The sequence below is a fragment of the Eleginops maclovinus genome, chromosome 15 (genome assembly GCF_036324505.1).
Source record: "Eleginops maclovinus isolate JMC-PN-2008 ecotype Puerto Natales chromosome 15, JC_Emac_rtc_rv5, whole genome shotgun sequence".
Lineage (NCBI taxonomy): Eukaryota > Metazoa > Chordata > Actinopteri > Perciformes > Eleginopidae > Eleginops > Eleginops maclovinus.
The window spans coordinates 8,265,197-8,277,360 of NC_086363.1; the positions used below are offsets into that span (position 1 = coordinate 8,265,197).

Consider the following 12,164-nt stretch of genomic DNA (forward strand, 5'->3'; position numbering starts at 1 on the left):
CTAACACTGCGCTAGCATCATAGCTAGCAACTATGGCTATCCACATAAAGCTACTTGCGACGCATTGTCAATACGCTTCGCATCTGAATATGAAACACAGATAATATACATGTATACACGTGGGTATGCATTCCTCTTAGATTTGATCTAGAAAAGTGTCGGAACGCGGTGTATACACCAGGATGGCCGAGTGGTTAAGGCGTTGGACTTAAGATCCAATGGACATATGTCCGCGTGGGTTCGAACCCCACTCCTGGTATATGTTTTAGTGTTTTTTTTCTGTCAATGTCATGGAATTACCTAAAAACAACAACAGTTTCTCCGAAAAAGAAGCACACGAGCATCCATAATACAATAAAGCAAAGTGTGGACCTGCAATATTACAAATATGTTGAAGACCGTGTATTTCACAACTTCATTTTTTTTTGCAGATACGAGAAAAAGTAAATTTACACTGGCTTATAAATTACATATTAGTGGTAACTGGAATAGTGTGAAAACATTAATTGAAAACACTTCTGTGATCAAATAATGCAATTTAATTCCCTCTTTCAAAACAGCTTTTTTTGGGTCTACTATCAAATGTTGTCATCACAATTATTAATGTGCTATTTTACACAAACTGTCATTAAAACACTGACTTGTACATCTGCTTTACACCAGTTTCTTTTCGTTCAGAGAAAAAATAAACAAGGAAATACCTTTTGAAAGATGTAATTAAAACACACCACAGAAGTACAATAAATACAACAAAGACTTAACATAACACAATTGTAAAACTGGCATTACTATTCACAGCAAACTAAGATTACAAATAACAATACAACTTTAAGTTTCAAGTATTACAAAGAAATGTAAGTATTTCAACTATAACTTACAAAACAACTATTATACTCAAGTATTACCAATTTGCAAAACAATTCTTATTTACAAGTATTGAATATAAGAAAATGTTTTGTTGAAAAGCATAAACATAACAATAAGAGCTGGACTCTGTAGTGCTGTGGGAGTCTGGCCTTGATTTTTGGACAGCCATAAATGTATGTATTTGTTCGTGTATCCGTCCAGATTAATGTCTGTCTTTAAGTAGCATTTGCATCTTTTCGACAGAAGAGGGCACTCTAATCCTTTCTTTTAGTCCTTCGGCTTTTGTCCAACTCTGGCTCATTGAAGTCCTGCACATTTTCACCCTATAATTTCACAGCAAAGGGCGATGCCTTGGACTCATGGGTACCTAGTCATCTTCAACTGCCGCAGGAAACGCTTCACAAAATATAACTGTAACTCTTTCAAAGTAGTATCCGTTTTGAAACTTACTTGAAATTCATCCATATAGGTCTTTTGAGCAGCAGCACAAAACATGGCATACACTACGTAGCTGTTCTGTGACACATACAAGTAATATTTGCATAATTCATTTGCCTACACTGGGGTTTCATACTTTAGATGTTTTCATTTTACTTATCAGTTAAAATATGTTATCAGTTACCCTCAGTGAGCATTCCCACCTGTCCCCTTTCTCACTCATACTCACCACCTTATAAAATGTGCTGTGACTTGATGGTGTTCAAGTCCATAAGTGAGCACTAATGTTTGAACTTGAGCTTCTTCTTTTGGGATGTGATAAAGCATCTACAACAGAGCCCCAGAAAAGACAGCAGGAAGGATGAGAGCTTTAGATGTACGATCAACATATCTGGACCCACAAAGCCTCAGGGACACTTTCAAAAGGTGTCTTAATCAATTATTCATTTCCCTCAGGTACTGGAAACACATCATGCAGTAAAATAAAATGAAACCAGAGATAAGAGATGAAGAGCATGTATGGTAATGTGATGGTTACTGTATTGTTTTGTCTTTTATTTGTACATGTTAAATGTTAAATGGTCTGCTATCTTTGGTTTTTAATATGCTCTTCAAATGTGAAAGATGCTATCTGATAAGGATTTTTATTATTGAGTGAAATTTTTATGTTTTGCAAGAAATAATGCTAAAATAATGGAAATGAAATGGAAGGCATGCCGTTTTGTGATGTGAAAAGTCTTTCTTTGACTTGTGCTTACAGAAAAGTTAAATTACTATATTTAAATAAATGGTGAATAGTCAGTGGTGAAATGCATTACCACATTGAGAGGGGAAACATTGAAACATTGTGCTTTGCAGAATAATCATTTACATAACACATGATCAGTTATAGATTAAACTAACCAATGGTGTAAAGTAGTTCAAATGAACTCAGCCATGTTACAGCCTTTGAATGAAGCTGCTTACATGTTATCATATCAGCATTCTGATTCTGATATTATGCCCTAATCTAATAAAGTTTATGTAATACAATACTGACACTATACATGTTGTAAGTATTGTGCATTTCATTGACAATCCCACACACCTTTACTTTAGCACGATTTTAAATAAAGGGCATTTTCATCATTGTTTTTTCACATTTCTATTTTTACTTCTGTATACTTTTTTTCCACCACTGCAACAGTTCATTCCTGTGGTTAAAATAATCTCAGTCACATTACACATAAAATGTAACAAAATAAATATCTCATACGGCTTTGTGTAAATAGTTGTGGAAAGCCTCGCCCCTTGGCCTACTAAACATTCCAGTTTTTATTCCACAGTTAAAGTTTCTTGTAAAGTTTTGTGTCTCCCAGTGGGAATCACTGGTTTCGCTGGTGTTACGTCACGTGACGCCCACCGCGCCATGTTTCCATCTCCGCGTCAGGAAAACTTTTACAGCCCGAGGAAAAAACTCAAGACCACCATCAAGCCACCCGGAGTGAACACTGAGGTTCCGGTTAAAACCTTCATAATAAAAGTGTGATGGAAAATGTAACTTCCTAATTTCAAATCCAGAAACCAGCTAATATCAATATTACTGATGTTGTTTTAATCATAACTAACATCATATACATCTTTTTGAAATGTTATACATGTAATGTAAAGGGTAGGTGGTCATCTTTTGCTGGAAGCCACAATGGTTTATTTAAAACGAGAAATATATATAAAATAATGAATTAAATAAATATACAAAGACAAAGGACACCATTTTATCAACAGTTGTGTGAATTCAAAATAAATATACAATAGAATTACCATTACATAAAAAATGGTGAGGGTCGAGAAACTCACAGGTAAGCAGACACATATTATTAATTAATTCGTATTTATTTTATATATATATTTACCTCAAATAATCAAATGGTCAAAAGTGTCTACATTTTCTGAATGATATTTAACCATAAAAAAGGTCTAAATAATATCTCATTATGAATATTTATAAAATATAATACCTGGTCTATCCTTTCAGCAAGGATCCATTTCAAATTTTAATATATAAAATGCTAGTATCTTCAGTGTCTTTTACTTTGAAGGACCTGTTGCAGTATTTCCGTTATGGTTAGCTAACTCTGGAACTTGACGTCGGTGTTAACGGCAGGGAGAAAGAATCAAGTAAGCAACAGGATTAAAGTTGTGGGACCTGAGTCCACCGTACTGCGGCGTTTACCCGTGAAACGTAATAACCATCTCTTCGTTTCCAAGAGACAGCCTGCCGTGTGCTTTAAACACTACGGTAGTTTGCTGCGGTGCAAACAGGCGTCTCTGAAAGCTTTTTTCTAACACATTGTGGAGACTGGATGCGCTCGAGGACGTTTCATTTTGAGTTAGCTTGGTAGTTAAGAAAGAGTGCCTCTTTTTGAGTTGAACATGCCTTAAATTAATTGGATAAACGTGTGTTCTTGACTTTTCAACTTTTCTACAACATTTTACTTTTATTTGTGTCCAAACACTACACGTTTGGGACTTGTTGTGAGGGAGCACGACTCCTACTCCTTGGTGACAGCAGAGGTGAGTGTGAGATTTTTGATCCATGATACTTATAGACCTGCACCATTAACATTCATTGTGTTAACGCATTATCTCGGTTATTTTGCAGTTTGAAGTCAGACGTAGGAACTGTAAAAAGTTAAAACGTTGAAATAACTCAAACATAACTTTCTTCTCTACTTTGCACGTAGCCTCTAGCTTTTAGTGTACATTGCAACCCGTTTTAAAAGTTAAGCTCTAAATACCGGTCATACCTTCGAGATATAACATTAACTACCGCAAGCCACCATAGATTTGCAAGTTCCTTTTTGTGGTATTTTTAGCAGTACCATGCTAAAAGTAGTGTGTGTATCACGTCAGATTAAAACAATACACAACATTACTTCCAATCTATTGATATTAAACCAAGACATTGGCACTGCTCTTGTTCAAATCAATCTGGAAAGTATTGAACTACACTTGAGGTTTATAGCTTCAAACTCTCTGTATCCTTTCAGTTGTTTTGCCACTGATGTCAAAACTACTCCTCTCTGTTAGAGGAACCGAAATTGTAAAGACACCAGCTTCTTAAATGTGTGTGTCCCTTCGTTGAGTTTACAGTTGTTATTTTTGGGTCTTGCATCATCCCTCAAGAACTGTAACTCACCAAGTACTGCCTGATGAAACAGAAACATACACTCCTTTCATGGTAAAAGCAACCTACTTTAGGAGTGGACATGGTTGAGTTTTTAATGAAAGGTTAACAGCCTGAATTAAACAGACTACAAGCATTACACCCAAGATCTACATCTGCAACAAGATGCAGAACAATAACCCCCAAAGTGCATTAACAGCTGACACATTCATTTAGTCAAATTATAACAGATTTCATTTTGAAGCTTCTGAAAGTTGAGCACACCACCACATTGGTCATGATGAAACTGATAGAAAACACTGGAACATTTTCATATATTTGCACATGACAAGACATCCACATTGTATAATATTTCATTAATCCAATAAAGGAAATCCTTATCACTCGATTCCATAATTTGAGATTCTCCAATTTCAAGAAGCAGTCAAGGGTTTCCTTTTCTGGAAAAAGGTTTTACTAACTATCTATCTAACCATCTCACTAACCTACAAAAATGTAATTAAACCACTGAAAAGCATCACTGGTTGAATGATGATAAACCTTACCCACTGTCTGCAGTTTTGGTTGTCATGGCCCTAACTTAACCAAGTAGATAATGACTAAGTGCAAATCATTACAGTATAGTTGGACTATATTTTTTAAATGAAATCTTAAGACATATTTAATGGAAAAAACATCCAATTATTCAGCAAGAAAGCTTTAGATTTGACAAGTGTTAGCTGTGTTTGATGGTTTGTTGCGACCAACCATAGTCAATATAAGCAAAGTAAAACAAATGGTGGCTGACCAAAGACTTTTCACCTCTCTAAGTTTATTGGTTAGTCAGTTCCTGAGTCTTTAAAAAGTCTACACTATGATTTTGCATTATTACAGCATCAGTTACACCACTAGGAGTTATTAGAGACATAAATCATGCACCAGATTGTCAGCCTAAAGCCTTAAGAGCTTGTTTCCTCCCCAGCATTGTTCAGCGGACATGGAGGTGAAGTCTCAAGCAGCTGTTAGTGTTTTAATGACCTACGGTGTTCCTTATGAAGTGCCAGACCATTCCTGCGTGCTATGTGACCACGTTTGACTGTTTTGCTACAATGCATGTGACACTTCCAGTCTCTAGAGCTACTTTTTTGAGTATTACCACTGCTTGAAGTCCCATTAAAGCAGAAAGGAGCTTACGTTTTATTGTTTCTTACAGGTGCAGAACAAGGGCTGTAATTATATCAAGTGTTGAATTTATTGTCTGACATGGCATCACAAGGGGACACTGCAGAGGGCGGAGCCAACGAAGAGTTCAACGACATCATCAAGTGGAGATCTGGTATGTTTTAGAGATTTATTACCTCCAGGCTATGTTTTATGTTTGATGCGGTATACAGGACACACTGCTTCTACAGTGTGCTAGCATGAACCAAATGATGTCTGATTATTCAGCAGATGAACTGGTTGTCTCATATTGAAAATCATTTAGTTGTACGTGCATAAGAGCAGCCACTGAAAGGAAACACTGACAGAGCCAGAAATCCTGTTGTGCATGGTTAACCTCTGTTCCCATGGAGGCAAAGGAATAGGGACGGAGAGGCAAATTAAAGCAACAAAGGCACCAAGAGAAGAGGAGATGGTTGATTGTAACACGTTTGCAATGAAAAAAGAGAAAGTAACAGGCAGGGTGACCAATGGCAGCGGAGAGAAGGGAAGACAAGAATGCAGGGATGGGTTTAAAGAGCCGCACCCTGTGATCCCTTTCTCTGTGGTTCATTCCATAGGTTAATCTTTTGTAGACGCCACCCTCCGAGAGAGAAACAGACTCACTAACAACTTGTTGCTCTGGCAGGAGGAGGGCTCTGGTTGAGGAAACTGTAAACATCAGCAAAATATCTAGATCATAATTGTACCTGATGTTGCAACACCATCTCTGATGAAAGATGGAATTTCTTGTTGTCTATGGAGGAGAAAGGGACTTTGTTCTTGTGTTATAATTGCGTTTTATAATTCTGCATATAGTGGGGTTGGTGTGATGATCAGTGACTTAGGGATTCATAAAAAGACAGCTTGTCCTCATTTCGCATCTCTGTATCATAAAGGACTTAAATCTGATCCTCACAAAGCTTTATTTCTATTTATTCATCAAATTAATATATGAAGAAGAATCTTTATTAGTCACATACATGCACACAGCAGAGCACACACAGTGAAATGTGTCCTCTGCATTTAACCCATCCTAGTACTAGGAGCAGTGGGCAGCTATTGTGCAGCGCCCGGGGAGCAATGGGGAGGGGGGATTGGAGGTGTCTGGTGCCTTGCACAGCAGGGCCTAGGAGGTGACCTGGGACCTCTAAGTAGCAGTCCACTTTCCATATTTCAAGTCTGTTCGGGGACTTGAACCGGCGACCCTACGATTCCCAGTCCAAGCCCCTACTTACTGAGCCACTGCTGCACAGATATAAGTAATTGTTCATTAGGCTGACGATAAACATTAAAGTGACCATTTAAGAATCTTATGGAGGATTTTAAAGATATAATGACTTGATGGAAATGGGAAATATTCATTTTTAGCAAAGCTTCTAAAAAAGCTATTTATTTAAATTCATCCAAGAATGACGCCATATGATAATAAAACATGTATTATGTTATGTAGCACGATGGCGTTGTTCTCCCTTAATCCGATACAGCGTAGGTCGTAGGTGTTAGTGGGTCTGGTTGTTGTCTTGTCAATCTGACTCTGATTTCAGGTAGTTTTACTTATCATTCCACCTTTCTCATCATAGTCAATAATAGTATTTGAGCCAAATGGACAAATTATGTGAACTGAATGCTCTTTGCTATCATCTTAAGGCAGAAGGTCATGAGTATGTTATTGATTTGGCTTTTTTTCATACAGTTAACTGTTGCACCCTGAATTCATCATATTACCTTGGCATCATAGAGCGGTGGCATGTGCTTCAGTTGAGATCTGTAGGACATCCCTTCATAATCCCCCTGCCAACTCTCTGTCCTTACTGTTTCACTCTCTCTACTGTAACTGCAAATCAGTAATAATAAGAAAAGTGGGTAAATGTTTTCAGTCCAATCCATTTGCCAGCTTTCCACACCTGTCCAGCCTCTGAAGCTGGCAGATTCTGGGCCAGGAATTCCTCCGTGCCGATGCAGTTTGTAATTTACAACGCTCATGTCCAGACCACAATCCTTTTATTACAAAGATCCAGGTTTCCCTAGTAACCCCAAAATAAATGTTTTCTCTTATGGCAAAGAGGGGGGAATCTAAGCACGTACCTTAGCTGTACACCAAATGTGCACGCTCGTGTGTAAGCCTATACACTGTTTCTCACCCTCACTTAAGAAACGGCTTTTGTGGCGTGTGTGCAGCCGACAGAAATATGTCTGAAATGAGGTGTTCTACTTTATAATTGGAAGAGTATGTGAACAAAACCAGGTCAAACCAGGACTGCACACTCTACAACAACACAATTCAGAGCATTTTATTTTTCCCAGCACATGTAGAGTATGCATTGCTCCACCCTGACTATAGAGGATGCTTGTTCAAATTGATCCTGTGACAGCCTCACAAACACGGGTCTGTCTGCTGTTGTGTCAGGAAGATAGAGAGTGAGAAAGAGAGAGCTCTGGGGCTTTAACACGGGCTTTGAGGTGACTGACAGGCAGGTGTGTGTGTGTGTGTGTGTGTGTGTGTGTGTGGTGGGCAGGTGGAAGGATGTTTTCACAGCTGCGACGAGCCTTGTGAGGAAAGCATTAGCGCACTCTAAACCCCACCGGCCGCCATGCTTGAATGGTTGAAGAATTGACAGTCTGTTTTTTGTCATCATTACTGATTGTAAACACTGGTCGTCATCATCTTCCAGAAAGAGTTAACACACTTGAAGGTTTGTTTTAGTTATCTCAGCTGCTTTTTGGCCCATATGTAAACTACAGTGAGATCACCGCTCCAGTGAGTGCTGAGACGACAGGGGTGTGTGTTGTCGCTCTGCCTACTGTGATGGAGGTCAGACAGTCCATCCCGTTTACACACGAATGCACACTCATGCCTCTTGGGGGGCGGCTGTTGTTTCCAGCGCATCAGGTTTTTCCGCAAGCTGCAATGAAGTGGGGACAGACAGAAAAATGTGCAGGGTAGAACCGTGTGACGCTGGACAAAATGAGTCTCCTTTGTTGGGAAATTTATTGTGTGATTGACGGGTTTAAGCATTGAGACATACAACCAGAATGTTCCTGTCATGTAAGATTATTCTCCTGGTCAAATGTGTTGAGTACAGCTTTTCCTTGCTTCATTACTAGGTTAGTGTTGCATTCAGTATGTTATGTGCCACAGAAAACTACTAAAAGTCACTTTGAAAGATTTTCCAGCGTTGAAGAAATTAGTCGATAGACAGAAAAGTATTCTACAACAGATTTAATTATACCACTTTGAGACAATTATCAAATAAAATAACTTTCTTTTTCAGTTTCAGTTCATCTTTAAACAAGCTATTAGAAGTTATCACCTTGAGTGTTTTGGGACTGATGGGTAGACAACCTGTGATGAAACATATCCTTACCTGCTGCTCTGAAACTGACCTACAGTGCCGAACTCTGCTGAGAACCAGATGTGTGTTGTCCGCCTCATGGCACAACAGTCCTTAAAGCGCTGGAACATGTTTAAGTAGTTACTTTTATTTTAAGAAGTGCTGGTTGGCTTACCTTTTAACACCCTGAAGTCTTATCTACCTATCCTGCTAGCCCTTCCCCCTCCCCCTTACCCAATCCAGAGTGCAAACAAATGTGAAAGGTCAAATATCATCCACAGCGGTTGTTGTTTAACAACCATTAAACAGTAATGGACACTGACCTGACCTCATTTCCTCTCGGTTTGTTTGTCACCTGAGAGCTCTGCCGTGGAAGAGCCTTCTACAACTCGCAGCTCTGATTACCTGACCTGCTGTTTTTCTTCTCTTCTCTTTTTTCCTCTTCCTGGTATTCACTGATCTGTGCGTTTGTTAGTATAATAAAAAAACAGCATCAGTCCCCAAACACATACTATAGATTTAGTGGCATGAGTATACAGCTCTGAACTTGGGTTTTCTTTGTTCAATTGTAACTTTTGACCTTCTAGATTTGACCTGTTTAGCTAAACTGAGATTAGCAGCTGGATTCTTGCAAATAACGAGTATTATGAACACAAGATGGTGCGTGAGGAGCTTCTACTAGCTATGGACGTCTTTGTGTAAGTGGTACGCCACAATGGGTAGCATCCAGTAGCATCAGTTTCATCCCAACTGAAGAGAATTTCTCAATGCAAGAAGGTCAAAGTATGGCCCTGAAGGCTTTTCCCAACTGGCAGATTGATTGGCCAATATTTGACACCTGCCAAGTATTTCTTTCTTCCAAGCATTTTGCAATGAAAGCTTCCTGTGTGACCTTATGGCACGTCAGGCTTATATGGAGGGCCATTTACCTGGGTGTGACATGCCGTACTATTAAATGTCATATTGTTGTATCTTACAAGAGAACAAGAATGGGGTTGTCACCATTCAGAGGGTGTGGAGGGTGTGGTGACAATTCTCTGAAGATTTGTCACTGAACTAGCTCAGATACACGTCATGAATCCCTCCAAGCAGGGTGGACCGACCACTTTGAGAAGTTTCAGCTGGTGTGTGAGTGCATGTTTGGAAACAGATTGCATGCTCAGAAAGAATAAATAAAACATTAAAGGTATCTGAAGTGATAGTTACCATGTAGCCATGACTGTAGCTGTCAGTCGTTGCAATGGTATGCAGTGTTATGCAAATTTATAATGATGGGTGTGCATCTGCATGTGTGGGTAGCATTGAACACAAATCAAAACAAAGGAGCTTTCACTATGGCCGCCCCTTCGTTCTGATATGTCACGACCTGAATGAGATTTCTTCATTGCCTCTGGGTTTCTGACCTTCACTTTCCTGTATGGGGCTACGGTCAGCGAGGGTTCTCATGAGCTTTTTTGTACTTTGAGGATGCAAACTGTCCACAGGGAATATATATAGACGGAAGTGTGTTTGTCTCTTTGCTGTTAGCTTTATAGCTGCATGGGAAGTGGGAGGAAACAATCTCGGCAAAATCCTGGGTGGAAATTTGGGAATAGGAGCACTGGCCAAAACATCTCCCCTGGGTGTGGCTGTCTGTGGGACGCTGCCTCTCTGGTCCTTGTGAATGTGTGTGTGCGCAGCAGCATTTAGACACCCCACCCAGGCCAGATGACATTTAAAACTCTTCTACAGAAGGCTGAAAATGGCAAGAAAATGATCAGTGTTGGATGTTCTTGTGGTGGTTAAACACATATGAACCTCTTGCTGTGAATCTCCCTTTTCCAAAGCAAGCCCTTCCAGTTTAAATCCCCAACTCTGCCCCCTTCCTCCGAGCTCATTAGGGCTACAAAGACACGTTGCCCAATCTACCTTCTGACCCCTCGCATGACAGGATTTACTAAAACAAAAAAACAGGCTGAGGCCCAGAGAGAGTTTAAATTAACCCTATAAAGCTACAGCGGTATTTCTCTTCTAAATGCCTTTTTTTCTAATATTGCTGAAGTTATTTTTTTCCCTGTTGGCTGATAACAAGTTTCTTTTAGTACGTATGGGGCTATAACAGCCTAGTGCAAATATTTTCAAGCTTTTTTTTTGTTGTGTTAAAATTGTGCTGATACTAAAACAGTTCAGTTGTTTGTTTTACTCTTTCTAGCCCAGAGGGAGTTTAGAAGAATTCTGATCTTCAAAAACCTGTTATTTTTGAGTGGCTGGGAGAGACATCAAAGACGTTCTGGCGAGTGTGTATGCCCGTGTAATGCACTTCTATAGGGAAATGTCCTTTTTTCATTCAGACATGGGAATCTACTTTTTCCAAGGGTGGAGGCCTGTGGAAATGAGGGAGATTCGCATTTTCCATTTCTTTCTCGTCAGTGTTGGTAGGACCACTGACTCATCCGCTCTGAGTGCATACAGTATACTCTTGTGTGTGGGAACCACTTCTGGAAAGATCTTTTAATTCATCCTAAAACACATGAAGGCAGCCGTCTGCAGAATATCCTGCATTTTGTGGTCCTGTAAACTGCTGTGTTTGCAGGTAATACTCAAAAGGACATGTATCATTAAAGTAGGGCTGCACAGCTGGGGCCAAAATGAAAATCTATGGCTTCATAGTTGTTTTTTTTTTAAGCGGTGGTTGCACCAAGGATTTTAATTTGACATAATTCCATTATCAAATGTTGTGTGTATCAGACACAGAGATGTTAATGCCAGTGCATAGGCACCCTCGCACGGCTCCATTCCAGCAGCTTGCTGACGGATGCTCTCGGGGTGTTGTGTGAGGATGGGAGGACAGAAGAGGACGCCTGTCTCTGGCTTCATGACTGATGCAGCTCAGTGGAAAGTCCCGGCTGCTCTCACTGCCAAGTTCAGCCTCAGCCCACCAAAGTCATTCCTCTGAGTTGTGACCACCACACCAGCTGCTGCTGCAAGTCCCCAGGGAAGGAAGTAGATTTAATCAGACTCTGGAAGTTGGTCCTGAATGGACCGGGTTGGTATTCCTTGTTTACTTCCTCTCAGTCAAGGAAAGGAAAAACAAAACCACAGAAAACTTTCTCTAACTGTTTCCCTCCCCCTTTCCCCTCCACTCTCACTCTCTTTTCTCTCCAAATACCCTCTCTGTGGGAATACAGTTGTTTGTTCAG

At 39.7% G+C, this 12,164-nt stretch overlaps 1 protein-coding gene and 1 non-coding gene across 2 annotated transcripts in view; both read left to right on the forward strand.

Moving 5' to 3' along the window:
• The first annotated feature begins 176 nt into the window (after positions 1-176).
• trnal-uaa (transfer RNA leucine (anticodon UAA)) lies at positions 177-259 on the forward strand. Its single transcript has one exon. It is a non-coding gene; the product is annotated as a tRNA-Leu (tRNA).
• A 3,197-nt stretch (positions 260-3,456) lies between these two features.
• The window catches only part of utrn (utrophin), a 164,863-nt gene continuing 156,155 nt past the window's right edge, over positions 3,457-12,164 (forward strand). Inside the window, exons 1-2 of the mRNA XM_063901509.1 lie at positions 3,457-3,858; positions 5,664-5,786. Coding sequence (XP_063757579.1) covers positions 5,714-5,786 — 73 coding nt within the window. The 5' untranslated portion in view covers positions 3,457-3,858; positions 5,664-5,713. The remainder of the gene's footprint in view (positions 3,859-5,663; positions 5,787-12,164) is intronic.